Source organism: Atractosteus spatula, chromosome 4, assembly GCF_055471065.1.
Source record: "Atractosteus spatula isolate fAtrSpa1 chromosome 4, fAtrSpa1.hap1, whole genome shotgun sequence".
Taxonomy (NCBI): Eukaryota; Metazoa; Chordata; class Actinopteri; order Semionotiformes; family Lepisosteidae; genus Atractosteus; species Atractosteus spatula.
This window is the reverse complement of record NC_142709.1, coordinates 35422567-35442755: the sequence shown is the minus strand read 5'-3', so window position 1 is coordinate 35442755 and position 20189 is coordinate 35422567. Positions and strand designations below refer to the sequence as shown.

At 39.5% G+C, this 20189-nt stretch overlaps 1 protein-coding gene across 1 annotated transcript in view; it reads right to left on the bottom strand.

The window, feature by feature from the left end:
• The window catches only part of pde9aa (phosphodiesterase 9aa), a 62110-nt gene that overhangs the window by 5992 nt on the left and 35929 nt on the right, over positions 1-20189 (bottom strand). The window contains exons 7-13 of the mRNA XM_088914127.1: positions 19692-19776; positions 13913-13970; positions 9936-10010; positions 6393-6479; positions 5444-5548; positions 2776-2858; positions 1791-1947 (exon numbers count right to left, since the gene is read on the bottom strand). Of these exons, the coding sequence (XP_088770253.1) occupies positions 1791-1947; positions 2776-2858; positions 5444-5548; positions 6393-6479; positions 9936-10010; positions 13913-13970; positions 19692-19776 (650 nt within the window). The remainder of the gene's footprint in view (positions 1-1790; positions 1948-2775; positions 2859-5443; positions 5549-6392; positions 6480-9935; positions 10011-13912; positions 13971-19691; positions 19777-20189) is intronic.

Genomic DNA, 20189 nt, shown 5'->3' with positions numbered 1-20189 from the left:
TAAATTAAGAATCTCCAATTCTATTTGTTTAATACTCAGCTCATAGCTATGATCCTTGTCACTGTATACAGTGGAAAATAAGCAAATAAGCAGCAGGAGGTGTAAGCAGACCTGCGGCCTCACAGCCCTCTACCGAAGGTTGAGTGCCAATTGGAAGAGAGACACATACCTCATCAGTAACATCAAAACAGGAGGCAACAGGGTGTCACTGAGAGCTAAGACATTCCAGGCCAACTAATTCCACCATTTCTTAGGCAGTGCTCAGCTATTTGTGAACCACCAATTGGGGAATCCTTGCTACAGTTGGCTAGTGACATGACCCAGGCTCAAACCTACAGCTTCCATCACAGAGCTGTCTGTGCTCAGGTGAGCACCTTAACCACTGAAGACTTGGGAGGACCCAAATCACCATCATTTACATGCTCCAAAGTTTCTATTTGGCGTCTGACCCTACACCTTTGAGTAACTTCTGCCCTAGCGGTAACCTTTTGATGCCTAGTATGTCTAAGCAGTGGCCAGTAAAGAGGGGCAGTAAGGGTAAATCATGGATAAATTATTTATGGATTGAATGGATAAATCAGATTCAGAATAGCAGATTAGCAAATGCAAAGCAAGATATTTTGCCAGATGGTCTGAATGGCCTTTGCTTGTTTGTGAACCTTTTTAAGACACTTTTAAAAAAACACTTCCTTTTCATTCACAGGAAGTTGTTTTTTTTTCTATTAAATGCTTTTCTTGAGAAAATTGTACTGATAAATACTTTAAGATGAACAGAATGCATTAATAATTTGTTTTGAAGTGTGTGAATTACATTTAAGTCCTCCTGACTCCAAACAACAGTCCAGGTAGTTAGCAATACTAAGGTAGTAATAATAGAACTGTATTTCCCTTTGTACTGTAGACCTCAGAACAAACAGAAACACAAACAGAAGAGAGTCAGTGCTGTGGGAGGACAGTCTGCGCACACCCAAGTTCACAGCAGCTGAGGCAACCACAAGTGGCTGAAGAGTCACAGATGTCCAGACTACTCATGTCTACCATTGTTTAGCAGTGAACTAGTAGCAGAACATGCATTTGAAGAGGCCACCTCTAAGTCAGCTTGCACCTAAAAGTCCTCCAAAACAGTCAGTTTTAGAATCAGATTAGTTCTTGATTACTTTGGCTTTGTGATCCCTTTGTTGAATACTAATTAGGTTGTTTACAGTTTTTTGAATTCCTTCCTTGGTTTCAGAAATATCCTGCCCTGCATTTAGCAAATAGACCTGTGCTCAGAAGTGCTTCCATAATAAACATTCTTACAAATTCATGGACTCAGATGGTTAATTTCCAAAACCCAGGTGGTTCTCAGTAGGTCTTAATCATAAGAGTTAAAAACCCAGGACTTGGTGCAGGGGGTGTGCTGCTTTTTAACTCACCCCAAAATATATTACTTTACAAAATCCAACCAAGCAAAGAGAGGAAGCAGGCAATGAATTGGCCAACCAATAATATTTCAGTTAGAATTTAAAACAGGGCCAAGATGAGGAAAAACCCGTCTAGGATATAGGACCTCACTAGTCCAACACCCCCAGATTTGCTACAGTTTACAGCACTGGAATATAACTCAATGGCAACTCTTAATTAAATAATTGACAATATTATTGGTAATCAATATAAAAAAGATGTTCTCAGTTCTTCAAGCAGTGGAAATGAAAGAAAACCTAAATAACACCTGGACTGTTATTTAACAGGCCTGGAATTGTTCTCTACTAGTTAAGAGCTTGAAAATAAGATACTTTGTTTAATTGCACCTGTCTTATCTGTTTGAAAGACTCTGGGTCAAAGTTGGAGAAGATGTTGCACTCTGGCTGTGCCAGGATCTGGAAGGCAATGGCACAGTGGTGATTCTCCAGGGGTGAGATGTCATTGTAGCGCACTGCCAGCTCCGTGCGGGCATTGATCTGGTACCTGAGAGGAAAGAGCAGTAATGAGTGCAGCTGCACTGCAAGGCTGCAGAACTCTCAGAAGGGAAATGTGTTTTTTTCTTTGCTTTTTATTCAGACCTAAGATCCAGGATACAAAGAGTAATTAAGTGATCCTTTGATCTTATGGAAACAAAGACATAAGTGATGATATCTCACTTATGAGTTACCATAAGACCTTTGTAGTAGGATCAGGGTCAACAAATGGAAATAATTTACAACATCCGGTCTCTCAACCAAACATCAGATACAGTATATTTTAAAATCATATTAAAATAGTTTTTAGACTATTCAGTCCTCACAGACTGAGTACATAAAGTAGAATTTTCTTTCTTTATGCCTTTTCTTCCTTTAAATCCTTTTGAGAAATTGTGCAATGCAATGCACACACGTCACTGACTTTGACACTGACACTGATTTTTAACTTCTGATATTCCATATGAAAAAGAACATAAAGTATCATAGAGTTTACTTTGTATATGTTGTAAGTTACATCAGCTATTTAGTTGTTCTTAAGCAAATAAGAATGATATTTTGTATAAAATACACATATTAAAATGGCTGAAAAATATATTTTCAGTTAATAAGATTTAAATAGGGTGGTTCAGTGGTAACAGTGGTTAGCATTACTGCCTTGCAGTGCTGGGGCCCAGTACTTAATTCCGAGTGTATGTGTGGGTTTCCCTTACAAAAGGTCTTCTGTAGAGTAAAGTCAAAGTTTTCTGTAGACATGTGTCTGTTCTCTATAGAACATTATAGGTCATCTACAGACTATTTTCACAGGGAAAAACACAAGAATGAAAACATTTAATACGTGTTGTTGTATCCAGGATGGTCCAGGTCATGGCAGACTGCTGCTGTCATCAGTATCAGAATGTCCACCTGAGTGAACTTCTCCTGTGAAGACAGTCAATCAAAAGTTAAATCAAAACTCCAAACACAAAATGAACTAATTATCCTTTTACATGTGTGTACTAATGGAAAGCTAAAAATGCTCTTATGCAAGGTAACTTAACTTCCTTAGGACTACAAACCACAAGATATAAATTCCTTAGTCCAGCTGAAACTCTTCGGACTGCCTGTGAATAATGTCACTAGTGCTAGTCTTCAGTGCAGCTAGTGAGACTGCCCAAGTGAAGCATCCATGGTTAATAATCCCCCAAAGCTCAGATTCAGAAAATGAAAAAGTACATAGATCTAGTTCAAGTTCAAGTTCACGTTTATTTGTCATTCTAGCCATATACAAGTATACAGTGGAACGAAATATCGTTCTTCCTTGTCCACGGTGCAAATACAGGCAGGACAGACAGGACACTGATATAGACATTGCAGACAGGATACACATAGTGCAAAGTGCAGATAGTGCAAATTACAAGGTAAATACATAATACAATATACACAACACACTGGGGGGATTTAAACCCTGTTTCTGAAATTGGGGTGGTGTCACGATCATTACTCCTCCTCTTAAGGGCGCTCCAGCCCTTCCTCGTTCTGTCCCATTCCCCACACCTGTTCCTTATTTCAGCCCCTCTTTAGTTCCACCTTTAAAGCCAGATGCAGGCGTTTGCCCGAGGCTTCTCATTGATTTCCGCATCGTGAGAGCCCGGGGTCCTGCCGCGTCTGGCTCCGTTATGGTTTTAGTTTCCTGTTCCTGATTCCCTGCCCCGCCGGTCCTGACCCGGTTCTGGTTTTAACTTCGGATGGATCCCCTGGTCTTGGACTAAACCTCCCGTCTTGGACTCCTCCTCTGGATTTACCCTTGGATTGTTCGCCCTGGATTCACTCCCCCCGGACACCTGCACTTCTCGGACACGCCCCCTGTCTCCTGACCCTTCTCCTGCATAACTATTTTCCCAATTGTATCCTCACATTCCGGATTGTGTCGTCCGCATAGGGCCCGGAAAGAACTGTTCGTGACAGGTGGGTGCAAGTAGATTCCAGGGTGTTGAGGAGCCTGACAGCCTGCGGGAAGAAGCTGTTACAGAGTCTGGTGGAGCTAGCCCGTACACTGCGACATCTTTTCCCAGATGGTAGGAGGGCAAAGAGGGGTCATCTATTTTACTGGAGGCCCTATATATACAGTGTTTGTGATAGATGACAGAAATGGAAGGGAAGGAGGCTCCAATGATCTTTTCAGCTGTTTCCACAATTTGTTGCAGGATGTTGGGGTCTGAAGCGCTGCAATTCCCAAACCAAACAGTGATACAGCTGGTCAAGGTGCTCTCAATGTTGCTTCTGTAGAAAGTGGTAAGAATGGGTGGGGAAGGTTTGCCCTCCTCAGTTGCCACAGGAAATTGAGACGCTGCTGTGCTTTCTTGTCTAGGGAGGTGGTATTGAGGGACCAAGTGAGGTCATCTGTAATGTGTACATCAAGAAACTTGGTGCTTCTAACTGTCTCCACAGGGGAGCTGTTGATGTACAGTGGGAAGTGATCAGTGTGGGCCCTCCTGAAGTCAATGATTATCTCTTTTGTTTTGTTTACATTAAGAGATTGTTGTTTGTGCACCAGTCCACTAGTTGCTCCACCTCCTCTCTGTATGGTGACTCATCGTTGTTGCTAATGAGGCCCACCACTGTCGTGTCATCAGCAAAGTTGATGATGCAGTTTGAACTGTGCTTGGCAATACAGTCATGAGTCATCAATGTGAACAGCAGTGGGCTGAGCACACAGCCCTGGGGGGTTCTGGTGCTCATTATGATGGTGCTGGAGATGTTATTACCAATCCGGACTGTCTGAGGTCTCTCGGTCAGAAAGTCCAGAATCCAGTTACAGAGGGAGGTGTTAAGGTTCAGCAAGCTTAATTTCTACATTTTCTAGTAACACTTTTATAAGTTTCTTTCAAAAGTGGCCAGTAGACATTTAAATGAAGAAATGATTAACATTATATTTCTAATATTCTGTTCAAAACTAAAGTTTATATTAGTAAAGTAAAAATATTTAAAATTTAATTAACTAAAGCACAGTTCTGGGTCTTTTAAGAAAGGAATTTTCAGGGCTTTCTAGATAGAAGACAGGAGATACTGATCAGAAGTTGTAGGAGTGTGGAAAAACCTGTCTATCCATGTAGTTTAAAACTGACTCAGTGGCATCCTTTAAGAAATGGCTGATGAGGAATCTTGGATCACTATACTACGAGTTACCGAAATAAATAAAATGGGCAGAACTACCTCTTCTTGCTTATAATCTTTCTTATGTTTCATGTTATGATTTTTTCTGTTTAAATACCACTCATTATGAAAATTGTATAGGAATGAAAATCCAGAAAAAAAGGCTTATTGCTTCCGGGAGAAGTGAAGATGGGAAACCTCTTGAGTTCTCTATTTGGGCCTCACTTCCAGAGGATGACACGACGTTCTCCCTCTAGAGCAAAAGTTGTTGATGAGAGAGAGTCATTCACTTGCTACTCTGAATGAATTAAGAGGTTGTAGAGGGGAGAACTGGAACCTAAGTGTGGTGCAGTGGCTTGGGAGGGCAATACCTGCAGGCTGCAGAGATAAATCATGCTGTACATCATCTGAGTGACACAGAAGCAGTGGCGGAAGTTGTGAAAAGGGTTGTTCCTGTAGTTGTCATGGATACACAGCTGCGATGAACAAATCAGAGAGGGACATCATTAAGGACATGTGCTGTGCCATAGGGGATCACACTTAAATCAAAATTAAATCAAATCTATCTAGGAAGAATGAGCATTTAATAAATGTGGAAGCATGTTAAAGTCACAGTAAAATTGACAGACAAAACTTTTGTCACAGTGCTAGACACTGCACATATTTTTGTAAAGAGGACATAAGCTCGGCCTGCACAGTGCTCAGCACTGCTGGCTTGCAGCCCTGCGGCGCTGGGTTCAATCTGCGTGGAGTTTGTCCCACATGTTCGTCAACAGGTTCTCACTGTGCTCTCGGGGGTTTTCCTCTGCTCTGGTTTCCTCCCAAAGTCCAAGGACATGTTGGTAGTTTAATTTGGTTTTGTAAAATAGGCTCTGGTGTGAGTGTGTGATTGTGTGCCCTGCAATGGACTGGCATCCTGCCCAGAGTGTATTTTGCCTGGCGCCCAGTGCTTCCTGGGACAGGCTATGGGCCACTGTGACTGTGAATTGGATATGCAGTTATGGAAAATAATGTGATGTGAAAAAAACAGGTTTCATCTGCAAGTGTGTCATTAATGCCTGGTAATGATTAAGGAGCTTGGAGTGGCTTTTTAATTCGTATTTGCTATAGGTTTCTAGTCTGAGAACCTTACTATCTAGATTCTACTTTAATATAAACCATGAAGAACTAAACTAGCACTAAAAGGAACCTTGCGTGTAGCACAATATGAATACTTTATAAATTAATGTCTAGTGTATAGTTAACCCATTGATGTGCAAAAACTGTTTTGAACTATTTTTCAGACAGCTTGTGTTCAAGATGCACCGTGCTTGGTCTTACCAGCCATCTCTTCAAAGTGATTGGGTTAATATTAAAGTCTTTCACCAATGCCAGGTCATGGTACATGTGTTCCAAGCAACTCAGCATCTGAAAAAAAAAAACATAACTCATCACTCATGATATCACTATTCGAAAAACAGTAAGTGCTGAACCTGATGTTTTGTGTTACTTTGAATTGATCCATAGCACAGGCTGCCAGACTATCAAGGCCTTCTCTTCCTGGTTTCAAAGTACAGCACTAGCGTGCAATGTAGATAGCCTAGAAGCACCATCAATGTCTTTGAGAACATTGATTAACTGATGCAGTAACTATCAGCATATTTTGACTTTTACAGGTAATAATACAATAATTTTGTCTTTCAAGTCTAAATTTGTAATGGACAAAAACATGACTCATGACACCTTTGTATCTGCTAGTTTTTATGTTAAATGTGTATTTGTTTTCTGATTTGAAACGTCAGTTGAATTTATAATTTGATTAAACAGATATTTTTTCTTCAGCTGTTTCCTGATTTCAAGTTATTCCTTAAATGTTCCTAGATTCTGGAAACCACCAATTGTTTAGGAACCGAAAATCAACTTGAAAGGTTAAATGAAGCATACTATTATTATAAGTAAGGGTAAGGATTCATTTGGGAATGAAAACCAGTAACCACAGGGATCCCTAGGAGTAGAACTGACAAATCCATATGAGTGCTCTTGGATAGAGGTGGCAGGGGTTGGGGTGGGGTCCTGGGTTAATTTCCCAGGATGCTATATGTGTCCAGTTTGTATGTTTTCCCCATATTCACATGTGTTTCCTTCCAGGTGCTGTGGTTTCGATCTGCAGCCCAAGGACATTCAGGTAGGTTAAGCAGCTTCTGGGGAAATTGGCCCTGGTGTAAGGTATCAAAGGGATCAAACCCAGAAATATGCATGTTTGTGTCTGTGTGTGCCCTGCGATGGACTGGTGTCCCATCCAGGGTGTACCCTGTGTTGCGCCCATTGCTTGCTGTGATAGGGTCTAGCTCTCCCAAGACTCTGATTGGATAAAAGGGTTAGAACATGGAAGAGTGGATGGTTTTCAAAAGCTACAGAGTTGGCCCTACTGTATCTCTGCATGTGTAGGCTGCATAGGAACAAGTAAAGGTTTATTCCATGCTGAAAAGTGTTTCAGCCGTGGGGTACCTTACACCTGAAGAAGGCTCCACAGCCAAGACATTGTGTCTCTTTTCTTTTCAGCATGGAATAACCTTGTTCCTTTTTTTTAACTACTCACACATATATTATTGCAGCAGTCCTGTGACTTGTATGTTGCTGTTGTATGACTGAATCTGAATTGCTACAATTTTGCTTCAGAATGTAATATATTGCTGTGAGATTATTCTCAGTCCTGCAGCTAGTTAGACCACTGTACTTAGCATTTCATTATGTGACCCGAATATATTCACTTGTGAGTTTGTGACATTCTTCTATATACTGGGAAATATAAAATACAACAAACAAGTAAAGAACCAAATAGAATTTGTTGATTCTTAATACCTCTATAACATGATTTTATTTACTATAAATGGCCTTTCACAATGATTTTAGCAGTTAAATTAATAAGTAAAAATCCATCTGAATCACCAGTGTGATTAATGTATTGTTCTATGTGCTGCATCTGCTATAGACCCTTTACATTCAATGGAATTACAAGTCAATTCTTATTCTTTTAAAGTTTTACAGTACTCTACAAATAATTATTTTAACTCAATCACAAAATGTACTAATCAGTTGACCTCTCTACTAAAATGTAACTTAGCAGTAAACCACTGTTCCACCATCCAGGGGAGAGTAAGATAACCCCTTCAAATACCTCTCCCATTCTCCCTCAACCTTAAAACATCTCTCTCTATTGTAGCGGCGAGGCTTATTAAAGTACAGGAATTAAGTTTGCTGCTCCCTTGGCAGTCCCTCTCTCTTTCATCTCAGTGGTGCTTGATACAGAGAGGCCATTCCATTTGGTGTAAAACACAATTAAGATGTTTTTCTAGCTGATAGTGTCCTGATAAGGAACAACTCCCCAATGCTGAGATTCTCCAGCAACCCTAACAAATGGTTATCTGGTGCCTCAATGTCTGGGAGATTCCAAGGGAGTCTTATTCAAAGTTGGTTTACAACTCTAAGGTCAGAGTGCATGGTTACTCATCATCAGCCAATCAGGAACTGGTAGGGCAGGTTAACCCCACATGGGTCTCTGATGCTCATGAAACTTTCAACCAATGAATGACCTGCAGTTCCCCCAGGCAAACAGGCAACACAGAGCGCCTGTAGAACAGTTCCCAAGGGCAGAACAGTTTCAAGGCGCAGGACATTCTCGCAGTGCGCCTGCTGGACATTCAGCCTCAGGGCTCCTCCTGAACATCCTCAGACTCAGTCCGGACCACCACTTAACGGCCAGTGTGTCTGAGTGCAGGACTTTCCTTTGTTCTAAGAGTTGAGGACGGATGTTGCCAGCGCGTAACCAAAGGATCCACCCGAGGTTAGCATCAGCAGCAAGCCTCGTGAACAGGCCGGAACTGTGGACAGCTGAATCAGTATTCAGGACTAGCGCTTCATCAGGAACGAACCGGTCCTCTTCCTGACCTGCTGGGACCCGCAGTCACTTTTCTCCTGTGCACAAACTCTGCTAGTTTCAGCCAACACTAACTAGCCAGTCTTCAGTGAGCATCAGCAGCGCATCACCGCAAGCCTGGCACCGAGCCAGAGAGCGTTGATTGGACAGCAACAAGCCTGCCACTGCTTCTTGTGCCTGCAGGAGATCTGAATCCCCAGAGATTGGATGAGTATTCAACATTCTGCATTACTGCTCGAAAATTCGATTGTTACCTCAACCAGAGTTCATATCAATTTAATTCCTAAGAGTGATGTACTTGCTTTTGAGTATCTAGTGTAGAAGTTGTAATCAAGTTCATTTACGAAACGGTCTAAATGAGTGATATACTGAACGTATGTCCCTCTTGGTATTTGTAACTCTTTGTGATTGAATATATACCTTTTGTATTTTGCTACCCTCACGATAAGATCTGTTATGTTTATATGCATATTTTATGTATTAATAAATGTATTTTCGTGTATTAGTACCCATGTGTGTGCGTTGTTTGAGTTATCCCGCAAGGTTGGATTCTAATACCATCAAAAGAATCATTTTGTGACTTACTGCTACAACTAATAATTGTCCCAGTTAAGCACAAAACCCCTACATTTACTGGTGCCTCGTGAGAGGATACTTACACTATGAATGTAAGGGAACTGCTTAATGCAAGAAAGAAAATGTCTCACGAGATCACTTACAGCACAGAACACAACCAGAAAGCATAAGAAAGTCATTGTCCATTGTCCTAGCACTGTGGCTTGTTCTGTGAGCTAGCCAGCACACTTTGTTGTTGCTGTCTCTCCAATACCGCTGCAAATGCCATAGGAGTGAGATGATTTTCATAGTAAATGGCTACTTAAAAAATGGAGAATCGGATAAAAAGATGACACATCTCTGTGTAGAAAATAAAGGAAGGCAGCCATTACCTCATTGGGCTCCCACTGCCAGATATCGAAGGTGGGCTTTCGCAGGGCCTCCACCGTCTCCTGGGACAAATGGTACTGCGAATATACAAAGAGCCAGTTTACTCCCAGCTGTGGCCTTACCTCATTGGACTCCCACAGCCAGACGTCAAATGATGGTTTTCTAAGGGCCTCTATGGTCTCTTGAGAAAGCATGTACTGCAGATGACAGAGTTCAGTGTTAATCCATTCCCTTCAAGTTTGAGCTCACATCCTATTCTATGGACTTCCAAAGAATCTCCTATAAGTAAAGACTTTGAGACATGGTATGATTTTAAAGTTCTACTACACTGAAATTAACAGCTTGTCAATAATTTAAATTCAGTTTTAATTATTGTTCAGTTCAGTTGTTAGCACTTCTTTCACTGTTCTAGCCAGCAGTAAGCAGTAGTTCAGCATTATTTACTCTCAGGAAAGATTTTATGAAAATTGGGGTTATATCTTTCTAAGACATCAAATAGAAATTTTGAAATAAAGCTAACTGAAAAAATAGTATACAAGATGTGTTTTAGTAGGTTATAGCATATTCAAAATATTATAAATCACAAAAATGTATATACAGTGCTGCTTGAAAGTTAGTGAAGCCCAATTATAGTTCTTTAAATGTTACATTTTTACTATGAAATCCTTGTTTAACCAAACTAGTCCTCACTTTTCTAAACAAAAGGGTTTATTACCACAAATACTATGTATTTTAGAGGAACTGATGCATGCAATAGAAAACAAAATAGGTCAATAAGAATTAACGCATGTGCAAAATTAAGTGAACCACAAGGTTCATTGGCACACTCAACATGGTAAGTATAAGCAGGTCCTAAAATAATTAGGTACCAGATTAACTAATCAAAGATCCAATCACCAGGACAACGTTTGGGAGGCCCTCTATTATATAAAGGTAAGAAACCTAGTGAGTTTGGTCTTACCCATACAGGTTAGTGTAATACACCTTGCCATGATCTAAAGAGACCTCAAATGACCTCAGGAAGAGTGTTGTCTACTCATCAGTCTGGAGAGGGTTATAAAACCAAAATGTTTTGAAATTCATCAGTCTACTATAGGATAAATACTTCACTAGTAGAGAAAAATTATGACCAAGGTGACTTTACCTAGATGTGGATGTCTTTCAAAAATAATCTCACAGATCAACAAGAAAACTCATGCAGGATATCCAAAAGAACCCTAGGACCACATCCTGTAGCTGATGTCCATGTTCATATCTCAACAATACAATACAATCCAATTGCAATGGAAGTCATGGAAGGGTAGTTAGGAGAAAACCTTTGCTCTCTAAAAGAACATCCCTTACAAAAGACCATCTGGATGATCCATGGGTCAGGATGACTCACCATCATTGAGGGTAAATTGAATTCAGAGTCACACCAAAATGTTCTGGAGGACAACATCAGGTGCTCTGTCCGTGAGTTGTAGTTAAGCCCAAAATGGGTCCTCCGACATCACAATGACAGTAAACATTCTCTCACACCTACCAAAGGATGGACTAAGGAAGAAATTTCGTATTTTGGAGTGGCCAAATCAAAGTCAAGATTTCAAACCAATAGAAGGATCTGAGACAGGCTGAATATTCAAGACAGCCAACAAATCTGGAACATTTTTGTTAAGAAGACTGGGCAAAAATTTCTCAAAGCAGAAGTAAGTGACTTATTAGTAACTACAGGAAACATTCGGTTGGTGTCATAGTTGCTAGATATGTGAACACTTATTGAATTGTGCACACATTGAGTTTCTGTTAAATAAAGATGATTTATATAATAAATAATGAAACTATATATATTTGTATATGTGACTGTTATTCCGGTTATCTTAATTAAATATTGGAGTTCAGATATAAGGATTTCTTAAAGATTATTTGTCTAAGACAATGAAAGATGGAGGGCTCACATACTTTCAAGCAGCTCTGTATATATGTAAACACCAATTTTAAAAATATGAAATATGATGTGTTTTACACAGAACACTAATTAAGTGAAATCACTAGAGAAGCCGTAATGTTATTGAGTTCCAGTGCAAATTAAAATACTCAATCTGCAATCCAGATATGAGACAACCAGTTCTAATGCTGAGTAAGTATATGGTTACACAAATAGCCATAGAGAATTAATTTCCTGATGTTATTCACTGCCTCATTCTGTTTACTGTAATATTATTATTACTATTATTCTAGTCCTACGAACTACTATGGAAGCACCACGGAAAAAAAATTATTGTGTTTATACAAGATTAGAAGCTTATATCTCTGTGGCGCTTCTTTAAATTACAGTTAATACACAGATTTCCTCTTTGGATTACAACTACAAAGAAATTGTTCTAAAAGTCTTAAATAGACTTCTATATTTTGAAGTGTTTTTTTTGGCACAAATAATATAGCTCTAATTTTTATTTCAGAAGTTGAAGGGTGAAGTCCCTGTTTTGCTAAATGCCTCTGCTGTACCTTTTGACCTCTCCCAAAATACGTTTAAGAGAACACATCTTTGTTCCTGTCATACTGAATAAAAACTGATGTCCTGAAGGTGAATCCACTTTATGTCTTATAAGCTTGTCAGGATGTTGACATTTTAAGACACATTAGAAGTAGCAAATGTGGGGAAGAACAATGCTATATTTTTTAACGCTCTTAATATACTTATATACTTATAATATACTTTATAAAGGTAATGGCCTTTATTTTCAAAGCAGTTTCCACAAATTGGATGCCAACCTTATTCTTTTTTAAACGCTATAAAAAAACCACATAGCCTGTAAAATAACTGTATAATTCTGCATTCGGTAAACAACTAAAAATGATCTTACCAGTCAGCTGCATTTTGACTTATTACAGTTTTTTTCATTGCTGTTATTTAAAACCAGAAACCTTAGTTACTTTTTCAAATGATTGCATAATTGTCTCTGTTAGGATGATCTACCGTCTTGCTCATAGACCAGCATGCTGATCTTAAAATCTTAAAGTTTTTTATTTATGATCATAAATTACATCTTGCCAGTTCCCAATTTGAAAAACTAAATATTCATGTCAGTAGTTATTCACTGGTATGTGGACAAACTATATATTAAAAAAAATAAAATTAGATTCACCAATTAATTGGTAAATCTAATTTTAATTAATAAATAATAAGTGTGCAGTGCACCAGACGTATACCCTTCAGACTCTGGTCATAACAACTGTGTGTTTTAAACAGTTACTATTACCCTGCTTTAAGTACAGCTGATATGAATCACTGGAATTTGACATTTTGAATTGAGTATTGTTCCAACAGCAAAATTAATTTTGAATTTGTGTTAGAACATTCACAAATAGAAGCGATTTTCTTATTCTTATTAAAAAAACTAGAAGATGCTGACTGGCTGATTAAGCATGCGTGAAAAACACAGGAGTATCTGCATTCTAATTCTGATCAATCGATTACCATTACACCTAACCTGGTACGCTGAAAATTGTATATTTTTGTCAAGACATGAAACTTAAGTAAAATCAGTAATAAGAACAACAGTGAACACTTAAAAAAACTTTTACATATGTAGTAAGAATCAATTGCGCTATAGTATACTGTATATTAAATCTGTCAAAAATGGATTTAAAACTGCAACTGCATTGGACAGTTACTATTTATGTACAAAAACATTTTCAAAGGTTTTATTTATATGGTCAGTGTATTTTCATTAAACACTCAAATAGTAAAACTACCATTTCTGTAAAAAAACAAGTGAGTCTTTTCTTTAGTTCTTTACTCCTTATTTGAGCTCTTGAGATACTTATTTGAGTTTTAAGATACCAAAGCACCATGTCTTGTCCCTCAGAAGGGAACACTTTCCTAGGTGGCTGAACTTTCCTCACTCAACAACTAAATGGAACCAGAGAGAAGCCTGCAAGACCTGGTGCTTTGACTAAGAAGGAACCCATTGATAGGACCCCACTGAGAACTTACCTTGGGGTAGGAAGGCACATCACGCCGAGGTGTCAGCTTTTTGTTCTCATCTAGGAAGCTGTTTGGAGTAGAGAGTCTTGAGCACAATGTGCATGGGATGGTAAAAACAAAGAAAGAAAGAATAGTACACGAACCAAACAGTCGAGGAAGAGGAGGTCACCCACACAGCAGAGAAATCCTGAGCAACTTATATTTTTAGACTTGTTCCAGATACTGTACCAATAGTGTTAGAAACAATACTGAAATTAAATTGAAAGCATAATGAAGCAAAACATATATAAGATTAAATATTACCTCATATTATATTATCTTTCCAAATAAATCAATAGTTTTGCTACATCCTGACAAGATTCTATACTCAAGACAATCAAGTCTTTTTATTTTCCAGCTGCCCACTTGCACAATGCCAGAGTCAATTTCTGTTGTAAGGCTGACCTCGATCACTGTCACAATAGACATATCCTACAGTACTAGGACCTGGGTAAGTGCCCAGAATTCCATAACGTGAGGGTCTGCTAGCAACTGTGAAAGACAGATGGCAGGCAGCAGCCTTTAGGAAACATACCATTTTCAAAACAACTTCAAATCTAAATGTTAATTCAGGAACTTGTCTTCTTTCTTTTTCTTTAGTGTGTGAGCTATCTGAGATGCTGATTTGGCTCTAAACTGTTTGTTTGAGGGATTAACAGCCTGGCTGTAAAAACAAGGCCATCAGTGAAGGAGGTGCTGTAGGGGTGAAAATGTGTGGATGGTGGGGTACAAAGCTGGTGCTTGTTCTCCAAAAAATGTTAAGATGTGAAAGGAAAATAAGCTTCAAGTTAGGGAACTCAAGCTACTCATTACACATTACAGCAGCAGTTTTTACCATTCTAAGAAAACTCAGACATGTTTTTTAAAAAAAAACCCTTATTTAAAGATATGGTTAAGTATCCTAGAGGGAGAAGGGCAACACTTCCCAGTCCAGGGGGTTGCCCTCCATGCATTTTTGCTGTTCTTCAAGCAAAAAATACAACCTATGAATGAGAACCGGATTCTATCCGTATTCCTTTTCTTCTGACACCTGCATTTGAAGAACTGATTAACTTCACATACAAAGCTTCCACTGATACACTGACACTGAAAACTCCTGCCACACCCCCTGCATTAGAGTGTAGACCTTCCATATTAGTGTGTAATTTGACACTGTATTATTACATATCATTGACTGGGATTCCAATCATTTTGGCTTCACCTCACTAGAGGTACTACCTCTGTCCACAGAACAACTTTTCCGAGCATAGACAGAATGTCCAATCAGAAACCAAAACCTTGAGCAGTGACCAGATCTGAAGCTAAAGGACTGCTTGATATGATTACATGAAGCAATGCCAAAAATCACTTCCTTGCTGCTCATTAACATATTTAAGTATTGATTGCTGTGTATCTGATGGATGACCAGGTATTTCAATATACTAGCATGAAGTTTTGTACAACAATGAATGAGTAAGAGTACTGAGAACTGCTTAGTTTGATGGACAAAATTTAAACAGCTTTAAGAGCATGCAAGGATGTCTAATGCTGTATTTTCAGAATAGAGCCTATGTACCTACACTTACAAGGAGTGTGCATTAATGCAACAGGATTTGGGTAAATTCAAAATCCTATTTCACCAAATATGTTTCACCTAAAACAATTTAGGTCAGAGAACAGGATGACATGGGTTATATGACCAGTTGCTAAGGTAACTCGGGCTTTGGGTATCCCTCCATTAACAATGCCTCTTCAAAATGCCACTGAGTTCCCTTTCATCTCTTGAACTGCCTATTTACATACAGCAGTCAGGGCTTGCTGAGGAAGTGGCACCTAAGCTCTGGGAGGGAGCAGAGTGGCCTGGGAATTTATTAGTGTGGCATAACTCCCCTTAAATTTACTACTGGGAAGACTAATGCCAAAAGTATGGAATGTTTTACCTGCATTTTCATGTAATTTTCTTTTAATTGACACAATGTACCCAGCAACAGTTTCAAGTTCATCAAGCAAAATGAAGACGAGACTATGTAAATGGAAACCGAGTACAAGCACATTTAGCACAGAGAATAAGCTCTACATCATTACATAATGTGCCAAGGAACCAATTATCAATCCTTGTTGAAGAATCACTGAGATTCTTCCAAAAGCCTCTCATGAGGAACATGAATCACTGAGGGGCCCTCTCTCAAACAAAATAGACAGGATTATTTATTGTGTCTTGCAATTACTTTACACTGTCCCTGTTTAGATAACTAACCACTCTAGCATTAAAATATTCTGGAAAGACTTCTCAAGTATGAAGAAATTAAGGATACGTGAATTGCATGATAAGTTAATTTTCCATTTGTATCTTCATTTTATTTTCACTGTTGTGATATTTGTTTAATCTATATCAAGGTTTCTTAATTGAATATGAGAGAAAGAAACAAGAGATACGTTTTGGGTTTGTAAGGAGAGCTTTTCTATTCTAATTATCCATGGCATCCCAGGGGCTTTCAATAATATTAATCACAGTCCTTCTTTTCTCTCTCTCTAAACCTGAAATTTTAGACTTTACTCTTGACTGATTCTTTCCTCCTGCCAGATTTCATGCAGCAGCTGTGTCCCACTCCCTCACTTTCCTCTTCTCAGCACACCTCTTCCTCTTCCAAGACCCTATTATCTTTTCCTAAACATCTTATATAGAATGACTATTAGTTATGACCAGCTGCACCCATCTCTTGTGCTTTCTAGACCTCATTCCTGTAACTCTCTTCTAGCAAACGTCCTTTTATTTGCAATACATCCTCTCAGCCCCAAAACTCTGGGACGTAATAAACATTTCCCTTGTAAATTCACCTGCTTTTCTATCTTCAGCTCACATCAGATTAAAGATATTTTTTCTAACCTATTAGAAATTGTCATGTTAATGTTTGGGACACCACATTATGGCACTAGGGAGTCTTGACAGGTCATATTCATTTTGTGCCCGTTCTGTAAGATTCACAATAAAAGGCAGACGTCAAACTTGTCTGCTGCTGCCTCGACCTTTCTGTGATGTAACGTTGACAACAAGGGTGGAGCTTTCACATCCACCACCTCCTCAGTTCCTCGCTTTACCTGTCTATTTTACTTTGCCAGTGCCCTGGACTCACCGGCTGAAGTCTTTCGAGATGTATTTGGTGGCACTAGATCTAAACAATGTGCCAGATAACAAAAAAAATCAATCCTCATCCACTACTTAGGGACAGAGGGGCAGCGCATCTTCCACACTCTCAGCCCTGCAGCGAAATATGCTGATGACATGACTCTTCTGAACCACACAAAGTGTTATTCTCAAGACGATACTGCTCAGGCAACACAGGCAGCAGGTGGGTGAGTCAGCATTTCAGATTGTAGTCTTACAGGCCCTAGCCTTCTCTTGTGTCACCGTTTGATTGTCCCTGCTGTACTAGCCACCTTCCATTGCATCAAAAATGAGCTCTCCTGCAGGAAAGACTCCTGTGCCTCCTGTGATACCTGCACTGCTGTCCCAGCCTACCTTCGGGCATGTAGGTTACAGATGGCACACGAACGTCACTTGGGCATAGTGAAAATCAAACAACAGTGCTTTGGATTTGGTGTGGTGGTCAGGGATAGGCAGAGAAATCAAAGGACTTGCCCCTGCACCACCCCCTCCCCAGTCCCTAGATTGGGATAATCTGCAGCTGGACATCTGTGGGGAGCTGTATGGCGTCTTACTTCATCAACTCTTCCTCATAATAGCCTATGACTCCATGGGATCAGTCACAAGTCAGGCTGTCATGGTCTACTTGGACTCCCTCTTTGCCTGCTGGGAACTGCCAACCACCATCACCACTAACAATAGGCTGTAGTTTATATTTGAGTTTGAGTCCTTTTTGGCTGACCAGAGCACTCGTCACATCCGAACTTCATTCTACAACCCAAAGGCAAACTGAAGAGTGAAATGGCTGAACCAGTAACTAAAAAATGTCACCAATGTCAACCTGGCTGAGGGCTCCTTTTTAGCCGTGCTCCTCTGCACTCTGGTTCAATACAGGACAAACAGCAAACCACAGGTGGTGGCTCACTAGCCTTCATCATGGTAGGGCACAAGCTACAACTTCCTCTGGACAGACTCTGGACACTCAAACTTCTCCTATGTACATAGTGGCAGAATGCCAGCACTAGATGAAAAGGCTTTATGATTAATAACACAAGGTGAAGCCACCTGGAATCGCCGTCTTCGATTGGGTCCAGATCTGTTTACCCCATCGCAAGCACAAATTTCGGTCTTTTTGATCTTTTCCTGTGCAGGTCACGAAGAAACTAAGCCCAGCTACCTTCTACCTCTCTGACAGGTTTCAATGACGGTTGCCTCTGCAAGGTGGCAGTGCTTACTTGCCCTGGCACTGAGGCTAACACTACTCCTGCTGGACTGCCAGGAAATGAGGACTTCCCAATAAGGAGGTCCAGAAAAGAAATAATCATTTTTGAATGAGGCTGGAAAGAACTGTGTTTTTTGTTTGTCTGGGGGTGTTATGTTTGCACACAGTGTCAGTTCACGGTTAGAACACTGTTGTGCTAATCCCTGCCTTTCTGTGATAAAACATCCCTGTCACTAATATTGGTAGATCACTAACCCCTAGTCTCTTCTTACACTTCCTCTTGTCCTCTATGCTCACCTGCTTGTTTAATGATTGTTCTTCCTCTTCTGTCTCTTGTTCAGCTGATTTTCTTCTTTGGCGCTTCCTTTGGTGGAACTGAAAACACTCTGACACCTCCTCAAAACCCACCCTGCTCTGTCTGTCCCTTCTACAGTAATTATTTCTTGTGAACCTGGACCTCATATCCCCTAGTATATAACTTATAAATGGTATTATATTATATGTCTTTCAACTATAAAGTAATTTGTGCAGCTCTGAATGAAGAAAAGTGCATGTGTTTAATAATATTTTCAATTTCAATTTTGCATTTTAAAAACATCCAATCTAAACAGAACATCCCAGCCTTGTACCCCCTGCCTTCATTGTTTGTAATGTAGGGTTGCAGAACTGAAGGTTCAGTCCTAGAAGTTGAGAGTTTCGCTAGCCACCTTCCAAAGACATTTAATGTAATCGACAAATACCATTCTAATTATACAAAATAGTGTTTTGATTAAAATCCAAATATTTTGCTTATTATTAAAAAGTAAATGGAATATTTTATATAAAACTAGGAAGATGAATGATCTTTTATAAACCAACATGGGTATACTGTACTGTATTTTAGACAAACACCTTATTTAAGGATCTTTTGTAAAATAATTACCCTACAAAGTACATGAAAAGTTTTGGAGTTGTTTTACCTTTTTCGATCACATTTCTAGTAAACACTGCCCAGCTCTTAAGAACAGTAAAAATGCGTCTAATTTAAAAATTTAGTTTCAATTGTTTTTTAGTAGAATGAACACATCAGTGAGAGCTTAGATCACATACATCTGTTACAGTAGATTTTTATGAGCAACAAAATTATAGCAGTACTTTCCATGGTTTGCTTAAGTAACAAGAATATAAAAAAATATTTAAGTGAGAGCAAGGAAATTAGACTTCATAAAAGATCAACATGAGAAAGCACCTCTTGTTGCATAGCAAATTGAGTTTACACAACTCCAGCAATTATTGTGCTGAAATTCAGCTAACTCTGACATCCACACAGCCACCTGGGGATTAGACAGTCATTCATACAGTATCCGTGATCGTGAAGTGGAAGAGACACCTTTAAAGACTGCAGTCAGTGAAGAGGGACTCACCTGTTGTTTCTGGAAGCCATTTCATCACGAAGCTTCTTGATGTCGCTTCTGCACTTCTCTATTTCCACCACCTTCAGTCCCTCCACTGCAAGAGATTAAACAGCAAGGTTACCAGGGAACAGTGAGGATGATGGGTAAGGTTTCTCTACAGGGGAATTGTGTGAAACATAGTGATGCTGACATTGCACCAATCCAGGTATGCCCCCAAACCTGTTCCCTGGCCTGCTTCTCTTTCAAACAATAGGTAACCTACAAAGGAGGAGCCACCAGTGAAAAAGGTAGGGGTTAGATTTCTTTCTGAAGAGCAAGTATTATTCTTAAAAATTTACCATGGCAGATAACAAAGTAAAAATAACCCTCCTAACGCTGCCTCCTTTTACTGTGTTCTTCTCGTGACAGCCTCTTTCTCAAACTGTTCACCTTTGCTTAGAAACACTGAGTTTTTGGAGGCAGTGTTATGATTTACAGTACAAGACCTGCCTGGAGGTCATACAAAAA